Here is a 20,587-nt window from a genome sequence, read left to right as displayed (position 1 = left end):
GTCTAATTGAAACTTGCCAGGTATATTGCTGGGGACAAGGTTTGATATTAATCGGACAAGTGCTTCCCAAGTTCTAGCCATTTATTTCGCAACCAATGACAGGACACGTTGCTGCATCGGCATGGCCGATAGGGAAGAGATTCTCAGCCGCGTTCCCTATTATGGGTTTCAACGTACAGACTTCTGGATAGTGTATTCTAATAATTTCTCGATTTCTTATGTGCATTTATAGATGAACACAATACCCCAATCCTTGAGAGGTGATGCAGTGTGAGAAGATGAAGCAGGAGCCAGCTGAGGAGGAGAAGGCTGAATGGTGGGCACAGCGTCACGCTTCAGTCTCACTTGAGCGGTTGTTTTGAAACTGAGCTCACTCATTGCGTTGCCTTCGTAATCCTCAGCTGTGAAATGGTCACCACAATGACAAGTATATCCAAAGGGTCCTCTTTACCCGTTTTCTTTGGGGGAAAATTCGCCCGTTTTGTTTGTACAAATCTTATCCACTGCCAGCGAATGTTTGATTCCTTCGGGAATCGGTGGGAGCGATTACCCGTTTTCCAGCCATTTTCGCAAAACATGACACGTACGAGGCATGATGTACAAATATCCAAATAATTTGTTCTACAATAATTCAAAATAAAAAAGGATAACATAGACAGTTGCAAGCTCAAAAAAAGCGAAAGAACGACCGGCTCAACTGGACACTTCTTCAATGAGCGAGTGAGCGTCCGCTTTGTTTTGGAGAACGTGACGTCACCATCCATATATGGCATGCGGATGTTTTTTTTTCAACGGCCTCGAGAAATAACAACTTCGGAGTTAAATTTCATTAATTTTCCCAATAGTTAGGCAACCACAATAGTTTGCATCGAACTATTTAATGCACATACAATCATATTGATAAATTTTCAGAACATGTTTGGTGACCCGCAACCTGCTCTTTAAACGTCAGGTCTAGCCAGCGGATTCGTAAACGACTTGGGCCAAAACTTCCCTGGCCAGCCACTCGATGTGGGTAAAATTGTGCTGTTAAAGAAGAAGATTGGGCCTTGTTAGTTTTTTGTATTCTTGTTTGAGGGGTGAGGCTTGGTCTATGTGGTTTTTTTTTTTTTTGTCTGGTCAAGTGCGATTAAAATCCATTAAAGCTGAGTTTAAAGTGAGGTTCGTCTAATCAACATTTTGGTGACTCTGGGATGTGTTTAAAGAAAAAAAAAGAATAGAAATGGTATTTGGCGAGAAATACTTACTCGGAACACAGGTAAGCATGTAAGGTACGTCGCCACAATCTGGACTCCAAACACAGATTTATTTTTAAAAGATGATTTTAATTACATTTCTTGCCAGCACCATCTGGTTAAAAGTGCCCGTTGAGCAGACCTGAGTCACGGTTAAAACACACACACACACACACACACACACACACACACACACACACACACACACACACACACACACACACACACACACACACATTTTTATGGTATGTCTTTTTTATAACCACACCAAAAAAAATCATGAACTGCACATGCACCACAAAGGCTGAACTATACATGGTCAACACCAAATGCACATTCTAACCCGAAGCACTAGAATGCATGTTCATACAATTTGACCACTTTATCGGAGTGAGTCCCCATCCTCATCTTAACCAAGAAGTCTCGTTTCGCATTCATACGTCTTTTCGAAAATCTCATGTTGAATTGGGATGATGAAGCGGCGTGTCCGTGTGTGTAAGTCCATTGAAATTGATTGTGCGATCTTCATGTCACTGGGAATACCGACCGCATCGCAGTATGTCGAGGTTGCTGGTTGGAGTTGGATTTGGAGAAAGAGGGCGGAACTGAACTTGGAGAAAGAGGGCGGAACTGAACTTGGAGAAAGAGGGCGGAGCTTGATTTGGAGAAAGAGGGCGGAGCTGGACTTGGAGAAAGAGGGCGGAGCTGGACTTGGAGAAAGAAGGCGGAGCTTGATTTGGAGAAAGAGGGCGGAGCTTGATTTGGAGAAAGAGGGCGGAGCTTGATTTGGAGAGAGGGCGGAGCTGGACTTGGAGAAAGAGGGCGGAGTTTGATTTGGAGAAAGAGGGCGGAGCTGGACTTGGAGAAAGAAGGCGGAGCTTGATTGGGAGAAAGGGCGATGTTAGTCTGAGAAAGAGGGCGGAGCTGGACTTGGAGAAAGAGGGCGGAGCTGGACTTGGAGAGAGAGGGCGGAGTTTGATTTGGACAAAAGAGGGCGGAGTTTGATTGACCAAAAGAGGGCGGAGTTTGATTGACCAAAAGAGGGCGGAGTTTGATTGACCAAAAGAGGGCGGAGTTTGATTGACCAAAAGAGGGCGGAGTTTGATTGACCAAAAGAGGGCGGTGCTTTGTCGCGGATTCCTGAGGCGTGTTTCGACGTTGGGCCCGAGTCAGTGCTCAGTTGTTTTGTCGTGGCGATGGCGAACGTAAAGGTCGCTGTCCGCGTTCGTCCACCGAGCCAAAAGTGAGGTTTATTTCGTGTGATTCAATGTGCAGCTAATTTCAGCGGCCCGACAAAGTTTGTGCATTTATTTCGCCTCGTACAAGTCCTCCCTGACGCCTCGCTCGCTCCGCGTGGCGTAAGGCGGATTCGGACATTGTTTACTTCAGTTTTACAAATTGTCGAAGCCGACTGAACGCGTCACCTGAGGTGGTGTTGTACAATCAAATAACCAACAGTTGTGCCGGTATTCATATTTGTGATTTTCTTCTCCTCAGGGAGGTTCGGACCGCGGTCCCTCTGATCCTCGATGTGAAAGAGAAATCCATTGCTATCAGGAACTTGAAGGTAGGCCGAAGTACGTTGTGCACAACTTTCCGATGCCCCGATTCATGTATTTCGATCCTCAGTCGTGTCTTTGCTTCCCTTGTGAGAGGGGTGCTGATAACTCGTGGGTTGAGTAACCATGGAGAAGTGGTTATCAATATGTCTCAGTTTTGCGTACGTAAAATGTAGATGGTGTACAATTGATGCATCACCATAAACTGATTTAATATTTTCAAATTTCGGAAAAAAAAATTCAAAAAAACGTTTTTCTCTATTCAGATCCAATCTACTATTACCACCAGTGATTCCCATTGGTTGTAATCTCCATTTGGTGCTTTCAGAAGGTATAACGGACAGTGTGACCACTCCTCATTTTCATAAATGCCAAGGTGAGCCAATGAAAAAAGCCAACAATTCACAAGGTTTCGGAAAAGCGATGATCATAGAAAACCTATACGCCAAGGTGAACAACGAATAGCCAAGATCTTGTGAAAAAAAGCCAAGGAGTGGTCACACTAATAACGGAGTCATCCTGCGATTTGAAGTATCCACCTTCATTTCGGTGAACAGGTGAAGGATCACCTTTCACGGACAAAGTTCTGAAGTTTTTGTTGTTCTCAAATTTGAACGTGAATTTTAAATGTCTTCAGGGTACTGGCGATAACTCGCCGGCACATCATCAATTCGAGTTCATCGTCTGGTTGGGAATTGAACCCTTTACTCGAGCTGATCTGGGAATCGAATGAACCCAAAAGGCCATCGGAGCCGACAAGAATGACAAGTGGACATCCTTCAGCTTTTCCTCTTCATACGCATTATTAAAATTAAATGTTTTTATTTTGTTATTATTAACCTCTGCCATCGAAGATGGATGGAGGTTACTGTTTTCACCCCTGTCTGTTTGTCTGTTTGTTTGTGAACAGTATTACGGAAAAAACTCCTGGATGGATTTCGACGAAACTTGGTGGGGGTTTAGGTATGGTCCAAGGATCATGCCATTAGATTTTGGACTTGGTCCAAAAAAAAAAACAGAAAATTTTGCAACTTTTTTTTCAAAAAAATGTCGATTTTATTTGAAAAATATTTGAATTTTTTTTTTTTTTGCATTTCTACATGTTTTAAATGATTTCCAACCCCCCCCAAAAAAAAAAATTTGTTGGAGAGAAAAAAAAAAAATTTGCAACTTTTTTTTCAAAAATAATTCGATTTTTTTTTTTGGCATTTCTGCATGCGCGTCGATCTAGTTTAGTTTATTCAATCGTGGTTCAGTAGAGTCTGATCCGTTTTGACCTACAATGAATAGGATATCAGGTTCACTTAAGTGACCCAGCAGTATTGGCGGCGGAGGTTTTGCACTCTACCGAGTGCTCCCCCTCTAGTTATTATTATTGTTTTTGTGTATTTTTTGCAGCAACAGCGCCTCAAGTTTGCAGCACCAAATAGCTCTGTTGCAGAGTTTGCTTTTGATCGCTGTTATTCCTCCATCGATCCAAATGCTCCAGACTACGCCTCTCAGGAAACTGTGAGTGCTTTGTTTGGTATATATGCTATTGGGGGTGGGAGGGAAGTACCACCACTTGATTATTATAATTACTAATTTTTCTATCCATGGGTCTATGCTTAAGGAGGACCTAAATAACAAAGCAGATTTACAGAGTACCAAAAAGTATTGGGGGTAGTGTGAGGATGGATGGAGGGAGGGTGTGGGGTGGGGGGGGGCTGGGAGGGAGATGAACATTTCAACATTCACTGTAAGAATGAAAGAAGGAATAACACAAAAACAAGTAACAATGGCTTTTGAGCAGGAGAAAGGGCATGCAGAAAGTTTGGACCTGGATAAGTTGATAAATAATTGGTTCACGGATGAGCGTTAGCAACCTTTTGGGTACTTGAGATGATAAATGCAGAACAAGATGTGGTAGAAGGCTCAAAAGCCATGATAATCTTGCACACATTGTAATTCTCTTCTATTATACGTAATATTGATGATACCTATTGCTTTGGATTCTATCCCACCAAGAAGTCCAAAGATGGAAACAACACACAGCTATGCAAAATAATAACAGTAATAATCTACAATGATAAATGTCAGTGTGTGTCTCCTCCATAACTCCAAAACCATGAGACCCAGCAGCCTGAAACTCTGCATGTATACTAAGGGAACTCCAAGGGAGTGCATAAGTGAAAATTGGGTGTTTGGGTTAATTAAAACACCCCTTTTGAAGATAATTAATGGCCTTATTTAATTATATCCTTCATCAAGGTGTCATCCTTGGTCATCCCTCTTTCAGCTAGTTGCTGGGGTCTTAATTCGACATTTTATTCAGACTATTCAAACATGACTTGTTTTGGAAACATGATCTACTCTCTCGGATTAATTAAAGTACATCAACAAAATATTATATCCCAGGCGACCAGGGTTGCGTCAGGAAGGGCATCCGGTGTAAAACATGTGCCAAATCACTATGCGGATCATATGGATGATCCGCTGTGGCGACCCCTAATGGGAGCAGCCGAAAAAAGAAGAACAACAACAAAATATTATATCTGATTTGAAAATCGGATATCGTGGACTAAAGTGTCGAAATCTGCAGTGAAATATGAAGACTGAAAACAAATTAATGATGAAAAAATTTTTTTTTTTTAAACAAATAATTTTTTTTTTTAAACATAATTTTTTTTAAACAAATTAGTGTATTTATTTAAGTAAAGCATTAACTATGAAGCTTAATTTGGTTTATTCAACTGTTCAGCCGATTTATATTAAGTGAAGAAAAGATTTTGGAATGTGCAGAAAGTATAACGCCATTGGGTGCAATGCTCAGCTCGATATGTAAACTCTCTTTTTGCAAGCCACGTTGATACAATCCACGGGTCCTTCTTTTCTGCAATTACGTATGCAGTTTTCTTTTTCACCATTTTGTGTGAACTGCTTTCATGACAAAATATTAAACTAATAGTTGTTGCAATATATTGTTACGGTTCTTGGAACCGTATGCATACAACATACAGGTGTCCCCAGGTCAGTTAAATTCCATTAGTATATGTGCAGATAGATCCTTTCCTTGTGTGTAGTGGGAAAACACCTGGGTGTGTTGCTATGGGTTTTTAGTTGGGATTATAAATCATTTTTCCCCTTTTATTTTATTTCCCCTTTTATTTGAACCACGGTACCTTCATCTCGCTTGCCTCACACCCTCACGTCGCTTACCACAGCGTGACGAGCGCCTACCCAGAGACTCGTTTTCCGAGTCAGAATCCTGACGTTCGCTGTGGCAGTTCCATCTCGGCTTTCACCTTCCCAAATCCAGACACGTGGTGTGGGCGGGCCTTGCCGGCCTCTGGCGAGACCCCGCCCAGGAAGGTGGACCGCATGAAGGTCCGGTCCAATCAGAATGGACGATGACGTCGGCTTCGCCATGGCTCCACCCCCTAGCTCCTTGATCTCTAAGATACGAAGCAATCCTTGGAGGAGAGTGCTTGGTTGGTTCGTGTTTGGTGGGTTCGTTGGTTGGTTGGTAAGGTCGAAGGAGGATTGGAAGTGTGCAGTTGTTGAACAGGGTCGTTGCTAGGGAGTGTCTGTCCACGTCTCACCTCGGCGGCCCGCCTGTTGTGCTGGTCCGCGCACACCCGACCTCGACCGGATCTCTTGTCGGGTCCTGTCTGCTGCCCCATTCCCACCTTGGACTCCGCGCTCTCCACTCAAGCTCCTCCACGGACCCGAACTCTACACGGGCGGCCGTGGTCCGAACTGCACGACTGTTGTCAGGTGCCGCACAGCGGAGCACTACTTCCCGCGAAACTCTCAGGTACCGAGAACTGCGACCTCAACTCCCTCCCTTCCTGGCTTCAAAGGGGTCCCCTTTTCTTTTCATTGGGTTTTTTTGTCTGAGTGTGTGTCTGAGAGTGTGGCGCCTGTCTTTTAAGTAAAATTGTATGATATCTTTGATTATTGTAATTCTTGCTTTTTATAATTCTCGTGTAAGTCTGCTCTGGGTCCGCTTTGGTAAGTTGCTGTATAATTGTCGCACTACGTCTCTCTCATCTTCCCCCTGCATAACATAACCAATAAACCTTGTTCCTGTGCCACATGCTTTTCCTCGCCTTACTGTCAATAAATCATTGTAGAAATGTTCCCAGCTCGTTTTTGTCTTTTCCTCCATTGGTCCAGCATGGTTCGGATTTGAGTTTAGCCGGGTCTTTATTCCCGATAATCCATTCCTTCTAGCTGCTACGTCCTTGGCAGTTCCGCTCGGCTGCATCCGATCCGGAAAGGTAGTTGGTGGAGTTGGTAGTTGGTACCCTACTGTAGTCGGTAGAGTGATCCAGTTCGGGCAAGGCATACCGAGGGCGTGGTTCCCCGGTCGTCGAAACCGCGTGGTTAATTAGGTAACTTGATTCTAGACAGGAGGACCCTACGCCACGCGGTTGAGGTATTGGCGTCCACGGTCAGTTAAGCGATCCGCCACGTCACGGAATTATCTGTGAGCGACAGCTTACAATTCCGGGGAGTCTGGTGGGAATCGACGTAAATTCCCCCACCTAGTGGTCGTTCTCGCCGCCGGACCCCGGCTCGGAACAATATTAACAGTCGGCAGTTTCTGCAAGCGAAGAGGTACTTTTTTGTTGTGCAAGTGAAGGTTTTTCTTAAATTTATATCATTTTTCGCAATCTGCTTTCATTACAAAGTATTAATATAAATATACAAATAGTTCTTCCAACACATATTAACAGTCCGCAGTAGCTGAAAATGAAGAGGTACTTAAACAGCACGCACGGATGTGTTGTGTGCGTGCGCGCGCACCTGCATGTTTGAGGGTTGGAGGAATGCATGAGTGTGTGGAGGGGAGGGGGGGTGGTTGGGGGGAGTGCAGGGAGGTGGCATGCAGGGAGGTGGCATGCATGCAGGCAGGCATTTGCCAGGTATATAGCATGGGTTTTCATTTTTTAATTCTCCCACTCAATTTTATAAAGAACACAGGTGGTTAAAAAGAAAACTATACTGTTTGGGTGCATTTTATCACCCTGGTAACACCCTGGTATGCTGCTTTACTTCCCATTACACTGTCTTCCCTCACACTGTCTTCCATTCCCCACTTACGCTGTCTTCCATTCCCACCTTACGCTGTCTTCGATTTCCCCCCTTACGCTGTCTTCGATTTCCCCCCTTACGCTGTCTTCGATTTCCCCCCTTACGCTGTCTTCGATTTCCCCCCTTGCGCTGTCTTCGATTTCCCCCTTTGCGCTGTCTTCGATTTCCCCCCTTGCGCTCTCTTCGATTTCCCCCTTACGCTCTCTTCGATTTCCCCCCTTACGCTGTCTTCGATTTCCCCCTTACGCTGTCCTCGATTTCCCCCCTTACGCTGTCCTCGATTTCCCCCCTTACGCTGTCCTCGATTTCCCCCTTACGCTGTCCTCGATTTCCCCCTTACGCTGTCCTCGATTTCCCCCTTACGCTGTCCTCGATTTCCCCCCTTACGCTGTCCTCGATTTCCCCCTTACGCTGTCTTCGATTTCCCCCTTACGCTGTCTTCGATTCCCCCTTACGCTGTCTTCGATTTCCCCCTTGCGCTGTCTTCGATTTCCCCCTTGCGCTGTCTTCGATTTCCCCCCTTACGCTGTCTTCGATTTCCCCCTTACGCTGTCTTCGATTTCCCCACGCCTGTCTCTCGATTTCCACGCTGTCTTCGATTTCCCCCTTACGCTGTCTTCGATTTCCCCCCTTACGCTGTCTTCGATTTCCCCCCTTACGCTGTCTTCGATTTCCCCCTTACGCCTGTCTTCGATTTCCCCCCTTACGCTGTCTTCGATTTCCCCCTTACGCTGTCCTCGATTTCCCCCTTGCGCTGTCTTCGATTTCCCCCCTTACGCCTGTCTTCGATTTCCCCCCTTGCGCTGTCTTCGATTCCCCCCTTGCGCTGTCTTCGATTCCCCCCTTGCGCTGTCTTCGATTCCCCCCTTGCGCCTGTCTTCGATTCCCCCTTGCGCTGTCTTCGATTCCCCCCTTGCGCTGTCTTCGATTCCCCCTTGCGCCTGTCTTCGATTCCCCCCTTGCGCTGTCTTCGATTCCCCCCTTGCGCTGTCTTCGATTTCCCCCCTTGCGCTGTCTTCGATTTCCCCCCTTGCGCTGTCTTCGATTCCCCCCTTGCGCTGTCTTCGATTCCTCCCTTGCGCTGTCTTCGATTCCTCCCTTGCGCTGTCTTCGATTCCTCCCTTGCGCTGTCTTCGATTCCTCCCTTGCGCTGTCTTCGATTCCTCCCTTGCGCTGTCTTCGATTCCTCCCTTGCGCTGTCTTCGATTCCTCCCTTGCGCTGTCTTCGATTCCTCCCTTGCGCTGTCTTCGATTCCTCCCTTGCGCTGTCTTCGATTCCTCCCTTGCGCTGTCTTCGATTCCTCCCTTGCGCTGTCTTCGATTCCTCCCTTGCGCTGTCTTCGATTCCTCCCTTGCGCTGTCTTCGATTCCTCCCTTGCGCTGTCTTCGATTCCTCCCTTGCGCTGTCTTCGATTCCTCCCTTGCGCTGTCTTCGATTCCTCCCTTCCCCTCTCTTCCATTCCTCCCTTGCGCTGTCTTCGATTCCTCCCTTCCTCTGTCTTCGATTCCTCCCTTCCGCTTTCTTCGATTCCTCCCTTGCGCTGTCTTCGATTCCTCCCTTGCGCTGTCTTCGATTCCTCCCTTGCGCTGTCTTCGATTCCTCCCTTGCGCTGTCTTCGATTCCTCCCTTGCGCCTGTCTTCGATTCCTCCCTTGCGCTGTCTTCGATTCCTCCGTTGCGCTGTCTTCGATTCCTCCCTTGCGCTGTCTTCGATTCCTCCCTTGCGCTGTCTTCGATTCCTCCCTTGCGCTGTCTTCGATTCCTCCCTTGCGCCTGTCTTCGATTCCTCCCTTGCGCTGTCTTCGATTCCTCCCTTGCGCTGTCTTCGATTCCTCCCTTGCGCTGTCTTCGATTCCTCCCTTGCGCCTGTCTTCGATTCCTCCCTTGCGCTGTCTTCGATTCCTCCCTTGCGCTGTCTTCGATTCCTCCCTTGCGCCTGTCTTCGATTCCTCCCTTGCGCCTGTCTTCGATTCCTCCCTTGCGCTGTCTTCGATTCCTCCCTTGCGCCTGTCTTCGATTCCTCCCTTGCGCTGTCTTCGATTCCTCCCTTGCGCTGTCTTCGATTCCTCCCTTGCGCTGTCTTCGATTCCTCCCTTGCGCTGTCTTCGATTCCTCCCTTGCGCTGTCTTCGATTCCTCCCTTGCGCTGTCTTCGATTCCTCCCTTGCGCTGTCTTCGATTCCTCCCTTGCGCTGTCTTCGATTCCTCCCTTGCGCTGTCTTCGATTCCTCCCTTGCGCTGTCTTCGATTCCTCCCTTGCGCTGTCTTCGATTCCTCCCTTGCGCTGTCTTCGATTCCTCCCTTGCGCTGTCTTCGCCTCCTCCCCCGCGCTGTCTTCGATTCCTCCCTTGCGCTGTCTTCGATTCCTCCCTTGCGCTGTCTTCGATTCCTCCCTTGCGCTGTCTTCGATTCCTCCCTTGCGCTGTCTTCGATTCCTCCCTTGCGCTGTCTTCGATTCCTCCCTTGCGCTGTCTTCGATTCCTCCCTTGCGCTGTCTTCGATTCCTCCCTTGCGCTGTCTTCGATTCCTCCCTTGCGCTGTCTTCGATTCCTCCCTTGCGCTGTCTTCGATTCCTCCCTTGCGCTGTCTTCGATTCCTCCCTTGCGCTGTCTTCGATTCCTCCCTTGCGCTGTCTTCGATTCCTCCCTTGCGCTGTCTTCGATTCCTCCCTTGCGCTGTCTTCGATTCCTCCCTTGCGCTGTCTTCGATTCCTCCCTTGCCCTGTCTTCGATTCCTCCCTTGCGCTGTCTTCGATTCCTCCCTTGCGCTGTCTTCGATTCCTCCCTTGCGCTGTCTTCGATTCCTCCCTTGCGCTGTCTTCGATTCCTCCCTTGCGCTGTCTTCGATTCCTCCCTTGCGCTGTCTTCGATTCCTCCCTTGCGCTGTCTTCGATTCCTCCCTTGCGCTGTCTTCGATTCCTCCCTTGCGCTGTCTTCGATTCCTCCCTTGCGCTGTCTTCGATTCCTCCCTTGCGCCTGTCTTCGATTCCTCCCTTGCGCCTGTCTTCGATTCCTCCCTTGCGCTGTCTTCGATTCCTCCCTTGCGCCTGTCTTCGATTCCTCCCTTGCGCCTGTCTTCGATTCCTCCCTTGCGCCTGTCTTCGATTCCTCCCTTGCGCCTGTCTTCGATTCCTCCCTTGCGCTGTCTTCGATTCCTCCCTTGCGCTGTCTTCGATTCCTCCCTTGCGCTGTCTTCGATTCCTCCCTTGCGCTGTCTTCGATTCCTCCCTTGCGCTGTCTTCGATTCCTCCCTTGCGCTGTCTTCGATTCCTCCCTTGCGCTGTCTTCGATTCCTCCCTTGCCCTGTCTTCGATTCCTCCCTTGCGCTGTCTTCGATTCCTCCCTTGCGCTGTCTTCGATTCCTCCCTTGCGCTGTCTTCGATTCCTCCCTTGCGCTGTCTTCGATTCCTCCCTTGCGCTGTCTTCGATTCCTCCCTTGCGCCTGTCTTCGATTCCTCCCTTGCGCTGTCTTCGATTCCTCCCTTGCGCCTGTCTTCGATTCCTCCCTTGCGCTGTCTTCGATTCCTCCCTTGCGCTGTCTTCGATTCCTCCCTTGCGCTGTCTTCGATTCCTCCCTTGCGCTGTCTTCGATTCCTCCCTTGCGCCTGTCTTCGATTCCTCCCTTGCGCCTGTCTTCGATTCCTCCCTTGCGCCTGTCTTCGATTCCTCCCTTGCGCTGTCTTCGATTCCTCCCTTGCGCTGTCTTCGATTCCTCCCTTGTGCTGTCTTCCATTCCTCCCTTGCGCTGCCTTCGATTCCTCCCTTGCGCTGTCTTCGTTTTCTCCCTTGCGCCTGTCTTCGATTCCTCCCTTGCGCTGTCTTCGATTCCTCCCTTGCGCTGTCTTCGATTCCTCCCTTGCGCTGTCTTCGATTCCTCCCTTGCGCTGTCTTCGATTCCTCCCTTGCGCTGTCTTCGATTCCTCCCTTGCGCTGTCTTCGATTCCTCCCTTGCGCTGTCTTCGATTCCTCCCTTGCGCTGTCTTCGATTCCTCCCTTGCGCTGCCTTCGATTCCTCCCTTGCGCTGCCTTCGATTCCTCCCTTGCGCTGCCTTCGATTCCTCCCTTGCGCTGCCTTCGATTCCTCCCCCGCGCTGCCTTCGATTTCCCCCCCGCGCTGCCTTCGATTTCCCCCCCGCGCTGCCTTCGATTTCCCCCCCCGCGCTGCCTTCGATTTCCTCCCCCGCGCTGCCTTCGATTCCTCCCCGCGCTGCCTTCGATTTCCTCCCCCGCGCTGCCTTCGATTCCTCCCCGCGCTGCCTTCGATTTCCTCCCCGCGCTGCCTTCGATTCCCCCCGCGCTGCCTTCGATTTCCCCCCCGCGCTGCCTTCGATTTCCTCCCCGCGCTGCCTTCGATTTCCCCCGCGCTGCCTTCGATTTCCCCCCCGCGCTGCCTTCGATTTCCCCCCGCGCTGCCTTCGATTTCCCCCCGCGCTGCCTTCGATTTCCCCCCGCGCTGCCTTCGATTTCCCCCCGCGCTGCCTTCGATTTCCCCCCGCGCTGCCTTCGATTTCCCCCCGCGCTGCCTTCGATTTCCCCCCGCGCTGCCTTCGATTTCCCCCGCGCTGCCTTCGATTTCCCCCCGCGCTGCCTTCGATTTCCCCCCGCGCTGCCTTCGATTTCCCCCGCGCTGCCTTCGATTTCCCCCGCGCTGCCTTCGATTTCCCCCCCGCGCTGCCTTCGATTTCCCCCCGCGCTGCCTTCGATTTCCCCCGCGCTGCCTTCGATTTCCCCCCGCGCTGCCTTCGATTTCCCCCCCGCGCTGCCTTCGATTTCCCCCCGCGCTGCCTTCGATTTCCCCCCGCGCTGCCTTCGATTTCCCCCCGCGCTGCCTTCGATTTCCCCCGCGCTGCCTTCGATTTCCCCCCGCGCTGCCTTCGATTTCCCCCCCGCGCTGCCTTCGATTTCCCCCCGCGCTGCCTTCGATTTCCCCCCCGCGCTGCCTTCGATTTCCCCCCGCGCTGCCTTCGATTTCCCCCCCGCGCTGCCTTCGATTTCCCCCCCGCGCTGCCTTCGATTTCCCCCCGCGCTGCCTTCGATTTCCCCCCCGCGCTGCCTTCGATTTCCCCCCGCGCTGCCTTCGATTTCCCCCCGCGCTGCCTTCGATTTCCCCCCGCGCTGCCTTCGATTTCCCCCGCGCTGCCTTCGATTTCCCCCCGCGCTGCCTTCGATTTCCCCCCCGCGCTGCCTTCGATTTCCCCCCGCGCTGCCTTCGATTTCCCCCCGCGCTGCCTTCGATTTCCCCCGCGCTGCCTTCGATTTCCCCCGCGCTGCCTTCGATTTCCCCCCGCGCTGCCTTCGATTTCCCCCCCGCGCTGCCTTCGATTTCCCCCCGCGCTGCCTTCGATTTCCCCCCGCGCTGCCTTCGATTTCCCCCCCGCGCTGCCTTCGATTTCCCCCCCGGGCTGCCTTCGATTTCCCCCGCGCTGCCTTCGATTTCCCCCGCGCTGCCTTCGATTTCCCCCCGCGCTGCCTCTCGATTTCCCCCCCGCGCTGCCTTCGATTTCCCCCCCGCGCTGCCTTCGATTTCCCCCCGCGCTGCCTTCGATTTCCCCCCGCGCTGCCTTCGATTTCCCCCGCGCTGCCTTCGATTTCCCCCCGCGCTGCCTTCGATTTCCCCCCGCGCTGCCTTCGATTTCCCCCCGCGCTGCCTTCGATTTCCCCCGCGCTGCCTTCGATTTCCCCCCGCGCTGCCTTCGATTTCCCCCGCGCTGCCTTCGATTTCCCCCCGCGCTGCCTTCGATTTCCCCCCGCGCTGCCTTCGATTTCCCCCCCGCGCTGCCTTCGATTTCCCCCCGCGCTGCCTTCGATTTCCCCCGCGCTGCCTTCGATTTCCCCCGCGCTGCCTTCGATTTCCCCCCGCGCTGCCTTCGATTTCCCCCGCGCTGCCTTCGATTTCCCCCCGCGCTGCCTTCGATTTCCCCCCCCGCGCTGCCTTCGATTTCCCCCCGCGCTGCCTTCGATTTTTCCCCCCGCGCTGCCTTCGATTTTCCCCCCCGCGCTGCCTTCGATTTTCCCCCCGCGCTGCCTTCGATTTTTTCCCCCGCCCTCACGCTGCCTTCGATTTTCCCCCCCCCGCCCCACCCTCTCGGTCTCTCGATGTCTGTCTCTCGATCTCTCGATCTCTCGATCTCTCGATCTCCTTCGATCTCTCGATCTCCTTCGATCTCTCTCCCTCCCACCCACACTTCCTTGCTCTCCCCTGCTTCCTCCAAATGAAAGAGCTAAACCACATTGGGCAGCAAGTTCACAAACTGACAGAGAATCAAGGGGGAACAGGGTGGCAATTTTGTTGCACATGGGTGGATGAGTGGCAGAAAGGAGTGAAGGAGGCAGCAAGAGAGTCGAGTAGAGTAGAGTTGGTTATGGGAGAAAGCATCAGGTGACTGCAGGCATCCCTCTAGTTGGACTGGAAGAAGGGGCACGAGATATGCATGGAGTGAATTCTACATACGGGTTTCTTGGCTCAAAACTAAGATCCAGGCTTTCGGTGACATCTTGGATGCTGCTGTCCTGTCTGTGTCTGTTTGTGGTGAGGATGTTGAGGTCGTGGAAAGATTCACTTACCTTGGCAGTGATATTCATGTCTCTGCTGGCTGTGAGTCAGAGGTCAATAGACGTCTGGGTCGGGCCTGGGGAGTCATGGATTCACTGGATCATGGGGTGTGGCGCTGCTGGTACCTGTGCGGGAGGACGAAAGTCCGAGTCTTCAGGTCCTTGGTACTTCTAGTCTTGCTCTATGGATGCGAGACTTGGACTCTGACCAAGGATCTGAGACGGAGACTTAATTCCTTTGGTACCAGGTCTCTTCGGAGAATCCTTGGCTATCGCTGGTCGGATTTTGTGTCCAACGAGCGGTTGCTGAGAGAGACTCGGATGAGATTTGTTACCTGCATAGTCCGTGAGCGTCAGTTGCGGCTTTATGGACATGTGGCTCATTTTCCTGATGCTGATCCTGCTCACCAGCTTCTCTCAGCGGGGGAGTCTCGTGAGTGGAGGTGGCCAGCGGGCGACCACGTGCCTCGTGGTTGCAGCAGGTTGACCATCATCTCAAGGAGATGGGGATGGGCCTGGCATCTGCCCGGGGGATGGCCAGACGGAGGCCCCTGGAGTACCGGCGGAAAGTGGACGCAGTGACGCGCTGTTCTGGCACATGCTCCCATACCTGACCTGACCTCGATTCTACATACAAGAGAATATAGAAATGAAGAAATGCAGGTGAGCATTCAGCTTGGAGAATTGTGGAGGGTAGCAAGGTGTGTGAGTCTGGAAGAATGTGTGGAACATGGCTGGGTGGGGAAAGAATGGAGGTTTCCGAGGCCAGGAGGAGTGAGGCCAGAATTGAAGCAATATTTAATTGAGAGTCAACCAACCTGTCTACAGTAGATTTCATGTGCAGCATGTAGCTAATGGGTTGCATCATTGCTCGGGGTCATGGCTGTGCCATTGTCTGCAGTGGATGAGAAGCAAATATTGGGGCTGAGCTGCTGCTGACATTTGTCAATAAAAAAATAGAGGGCCTTTGATTCTATCACCTCCATGGTGGCAGCTGCCCCAGCCCAGAGTGGGGACCCATACTCCATGATATTTAGGATGAAGGCCTTATTCAATAAAATTAATTCTGAGTGGTTCAGAATGGACTTGCCGTTGTGGAGAATGCCAAGACATTGTTCTGCCCTGGAAGCCATTTTGGCGATGTGGTCCATCCAAGACGTACAGTATTATGCCATTGTTAGGCCGAGGTGTACTCAGGTCAAGTGGTTAGAGAAGTAAATAAAGTGGTTCAAAAGCCAATTGCTGTGGATGAACAGAGCAAGAACATGGATGTATTCTGGTTTTAAAGACCTGTTCCAGCTACTTGACCATTGACTTGTTTTTTCCAGTATCTGCAGAGATATATTCTGCAGCAGCCTGCTTCTCAGAAGTGTAGTACTTTCGGACCCTGCTATTGGTGGACCCCGTATATTTCCCCCCCTCGTTATTTCGCTGCACATGGGTGGATGAGTGGCAGAAAGGAGTGAAGGAGGCAGCAAGAGAGTCGAGTAGAGTAGAGTTGAATCAAAATCAGCCATCAAAAGTCAAGTGTGACCTGCTTTGACATTCATGCTTCGTGTATTCACGTTATGTTTTTTTTTTTTTTTTTAACACTTCAGGACTGGTCTCCTATATCCACCTGCAAAATTGGAAAACAACTGGGAAAGCAAACATCATAGCATTAAAAATAAAGGTGCAAAAATGTATCCCCTTAACTATAGACCAATTAGCTTACTGTCCTTCCAATCATCAGCAAAGTCATGAAATCCATCATCACAGTTCACATAAAATCATCCCTTTTCTCCAACAGTCTCATCTCAGATCATCAATTTGGATTCAGACCTGGTGACTCTACCTTGGGGCATGCTGCTTCTATTCTCTTTACAATGGTGGAGGCCCTCAATATCAGACATGAGATCAGGGCCGTCTCTCTGGACATATCTCAAGCTTTTGATACAGTCTTGGCATCCTGCCTTGTTCTCCAAACTGTCTGTTTATAGGATCCAAGGCCAACTCCACTCCTGGATTACTGACTTCCTCCCCTCTCGTAGCAAACGGGATGGGACCCTTTTATCTCCTCTCCCTGTCAAGGCTGGAGTACCCCACGGCAGTGTTCTTGGCTCCATATTATTCCTGATCTTCATCAATATTCTCACTGACTCTCTGGAAAATCCTCTTTATCTCTTTGATGACCACTCTCTGCCGTGACATCTCTCATCCTTCTGACAGACAGGCAGCAGCCTCTTCCCTCTCCTCAGATCTTGACAAAATCACAAACTGTTCAAACACAATTTTGCCTACATATCCATATTGTCCACCCTTTCCATTCTCCTTTACCCCTAATCATTACCTGCATCCCTTGTTTGTCTGTCTCTGACTACTTTCTCCCTCCACCCTGCTGTTGTTTTTTCCCCTTTCTCCTGCTGTTCCCTTTGTTATGTTGTGTCCTGATTTGTTCTGTGTAATTGCTCTTCCACAATCCTAGACAATGTAAAAAAGAAATAAAAAAAATCCCAAACCTCGACATTCATGACTCCTGCGAATAACAGGGTCTGACAGAACAGGAAGGCCTTGCCCGTTGAGGGGGTTATGTTCTTGAAAATCCCCGAGAACAGCAAAATCGCGATGCACAAACTTCAGGGGTAATAGGGTTTAAGACTTCAACTTTTAAATTTGTCACCACTTTTTGCCAAACTGTACCCTTAACCATCATGTTTGTGCTCTTTATTTTCATGAATTAAAGAGTTAAGAACGTAAAGTAAAGGATTCTTTTCCTTCATGAAGAACATAAAATAAAGTTTATGTTCTTGAGTTAAGATCATGAAACTTTCCTTTATTAATAAAGTTTATAAACTTGATCAAATAATGCAATGGCAATGTTGATCTTTGTGACAATAAAGATGATTCGATCGAGATGATGGTATTGATGTTTGAGCGGGTTATTGTGTTGACTGCCCATGTTAAATAATTTTCCACATTTATTAACCCAATTGAGTGTATTGATCGCAATCTGCAAACCTTGCCTCAATAAATTCATTTTGATTGAGCCCCAAAGGGGAAATACGTGGAACGGCAAGGCCCTCCTGTATGTTCTGCACAAAATGTAGTCTGCCATAATATTGTTCAAAGGATCCAAGTAAGAGGTGAGGCTATTGATGTAGACCAAGTGCTCATGAGTCATAAACCTTTCACTTTCTCACTTCCTAAAAAGTTAAAAAGCCATTCAATAATTCCATTTGTCCCCACCACTCTTGCTACATGCTTCTCCTTTTTAATACTCAGAGCTTCTACTTACAAAAATACTTTGTAGTGACTCACAACCTCTTAAATATGAAATGGTTTCCTCTTCCTTTTATTATGCTTTTGTTTCCCAAACATTGTCCTCCCATGCAGCTTCTTCTTCTTTTTCTTTTTCTTCTTCTTTTTCTTTTTCTTCTTCTTTTTCTTTTTCTTTTTCTTTTTCTTCTCCTCTCATGGCTCACTTACAAAACCCAAATCTAATTGCTTTCATGCTTTTGAGCAATTTTCCCTCCACTCTGCCGAATGTCTGTCGCCATTTGGTAGAACCTGGGATCCATAAAAATCCAGGTCTGCAGCAAATGTGAGTTTGTGACCCGATGACTGTAAACCCCTGCACGTCTGTACCCCGATCTTCTCCCCCCCCCCCCACCTGTCATCTGCCGACCCACCACGTTTTCTCCTCTTATCCTAAAAATGTGGACCAGCAATATTTGAGGTCTTCATAATAATATCATTACTATCTCTATCCACTGAATACTGCTGCAGCTCCAAACTGTACGTTTACCATGGCGACACTGTTCAGTTTGTTGTCTTTCTACCATCTGCCATCTCACTCTTCCATGAGCCTCGATCAGCCCTGTAACTTTGCCTTGACATTGCAATTAAAACATTTCTGGAAAAATTCTTTACCCATCATTATTTTATCCTAGTAATGTGGTAAAGTCATACTTCTACTCATCCTGCTGAAGATAAAGTGACACAATTATAATATCTTTGGCATGCACTTGATGTCCAGAATTATACAAGATGCATTAAAGAATGCATACTCATCCTAAAATGGTTCCATAAGTATTATTCGTTGAACCTTTTCAAGAAAAAGAGAAATACAATTATTTGACTAAACTTTACCAAGCTGTTCATACCGAGCTTTACCGAGCAATATGCAATCAACCAGCATCTGGTCTGGCAATCATTTCAGCAGAATCAGAAAACAGATGGAAATTAGAACAGCACTCAAAAGAGCGCATACGTCTGCCAGGCTGAACAGTTTACGTTTTGTATCCCACTGATCGGCCGGATCTGGATCTGGACCTGAACCAAAATGTAATCGGCTTGTTCTTGTCACCTACCTGACTCATCCAGCAAGTTTCATCCGAATCCATCCACAACTTTTTTGAGATATCATATTATACATCGTTTTTGGTCCCATCTTCAAACTTTTAAATTTGCTGAATGAGCATGACTTTCAGAACTGTTGGGATTGCGATCCAGTACAGAAGTAGTGAAGAATGTAATTATTTTGTTCTACATCCTTTGAAAAAAAGAAATATATATATATATATATATATATATATATATATATATATATATATATATATATATATATATATATATATATATATATATATCCTCCAGAGCATGAATGCATCCTTTCATTTACAGGATACCACAATTTGAATCCTTGCAATTTTACCACAATGAGCCAGTGACATTGGCAAGATAATTTTATTCAAATTGCTTTTTTAATTTTTGGTATCTGAGAACTGTTCTTGGTTACAACATTCCATACAAGGCATTGCAGACGTTTCGTGAGAAATATCTGGCTTTTGCTGAGCGAGGTTGGGCTGTGATCCATGGGACAGAGCCAGGAAAAGCCTGCAGCCTTTGCGATCGTGCAAGCTGAGCCAGATGCGGGTGTTTCCTGCTTTCTGGAGACAAGCCAGATCAGTTCTCACTTAAGTAAACACTGGAAAGCATCTCGATCATTATCCCAAATTTTGTTCAAGGTCTATCATTTTGCTCAAACAATTCATTTGCATCTTGCACTCCACACAGTTACTTCTACCACCTCCTACTAAGGTCATGCTGTGAAGTTGCCAACTTATCTTTATGGTTTTGTCACTTACTGTATTTCTTCTCACAGTTCCCTTGATGTTAACTCTCCATCCTACAATAAACCTTCCAGTTTAAAACGCATCCCTCTTGCCCTTCTTTACTTCCAAATGCTATTCTCATGTTTATTTTTCTTTGTTCTTTCTTGCAAAGTTTCCCACTGTATAATGAACCTGAAAACATCCTTCATTGTTGTCATGGAGAAGAAACAAGTGGTACTATCTCAACCGAATATAACTTTTCCACATTGATTAGGAAGAGTACATGACAGAAAAAAATGTAAGTTAATCCGTGTGTGTGCGTGCGTTCGTGTGTGTCTTCTCCATAACTCCAAAACCATAAAACCTAGCAGCTTGAAACTTTGCATGCATACGAAGAAAATTCCAAGGAAGTGCACGAGTGAAGATTGGGTGTTTGTGTTAATTAAAACACCCCTTTTGAAGATAATTTATGGCCTTATTTAATTATATCCTTCATCAGGCGCATCCTGTCACCGCTCTCTATGGGGTCTTAAGGCGTAACCTTGCTGGGGTCTGAAGCCGCCATGTTTTTTGGCCTGCTCAACCATGCCTTAACTTGGAACAAGCCGCAACGATTTCTTAATGAGAGTTTTTTTTTTTCACTTTCCTCACTCGTATTATCGAATGCCTGATCATCATCGCTACAAATTGCTGGGTACATTGTAATGCTTCTAAACGCCTGGAGACGTCAGCGTTCGTTGCTTTATTTCATTTCCGCACATACGATCACCTGATTAGATCTGTGACTCCCTACAGGTACCATGTAAATGTGTCGCTGGATGACCAGATGCTCGTAACTCAGATGAACGCTTCCAAATTTGCTTTTGTGGTACAGTACTAATGCTTTTCATCTTCCATCCTTCCCACCTTTCCTCTCTCCAAGTGTCTCTCCATGACTTTTTTTTAAGGCAGTGGATTGTTTTTCCAATTAGAGTGTTGTGCATCAATTTATGTACACGAGTTAAATGCCTTGAGGATCTCAAGAGAAGGCTCTGAGGATGTTTTGAGCACTTAGATGAATGAATGTTAGGG

The 20,587-nt window shown here is 48.3% G+C and overlaps 1 protein-coding gene across 6 annotated transcripts in view; it reads left to right on the top strand.

Annotated features, from left to right (window-relative positions):
• Positions 1-2,319: 2,319 nt before the first annotated feature.
• Positions 2,320-20,587, top strand: part of LOC147020267 (uncharacterized) — a 162,424-nt gene continuing 144,156 nt past the window's right edge. For 5 of the 6 annotated variants that reach the window (XM_085895514.1, XM_085895513.1, XM_085895512.1 and 2 more), the window contains exons 1-3: positions 2,320-2,478; positions 2,733-2,802; positions 4,193-4,303. In XM_085895514.1, the coding sequence (XP_085751640.1) occupies positions 2,432-2,478; positions 2,733-2,802; positions 4,193-4,303 (228 nt within the window). In that variant the 5' untranslated portion in view covers positions 2,320-2,431. Of the gene's footprint in view, positions 2,479-2,732; positions 2,813-4,192; positions 4,304-20,587 lie in introns of all 6 variants that reach the window. The other variant, XM_085895515.1, reaches the window with a different exon arrangement.

The sequence above is a fragment of the Eptatretus burgeri genome, chromosome 9, assembly GCF_056783735.1.
Source record: "Eptatretus burgeri isolate ZD-2024b chromosome 9, Ebu_testis_v1, whole genome shotgun sequence".
NCBI lineage: Eukaryota > Metazoa > Chordata > Myxini > Myxiniformes > Myxinidae > Eptatretus > Eptatretus burgeri.
The sequence above is the reverse complement of the archived record's forward strand: the minus strand, read 5'-3'. Positions and strand labels throughout refer to the sequence as shown.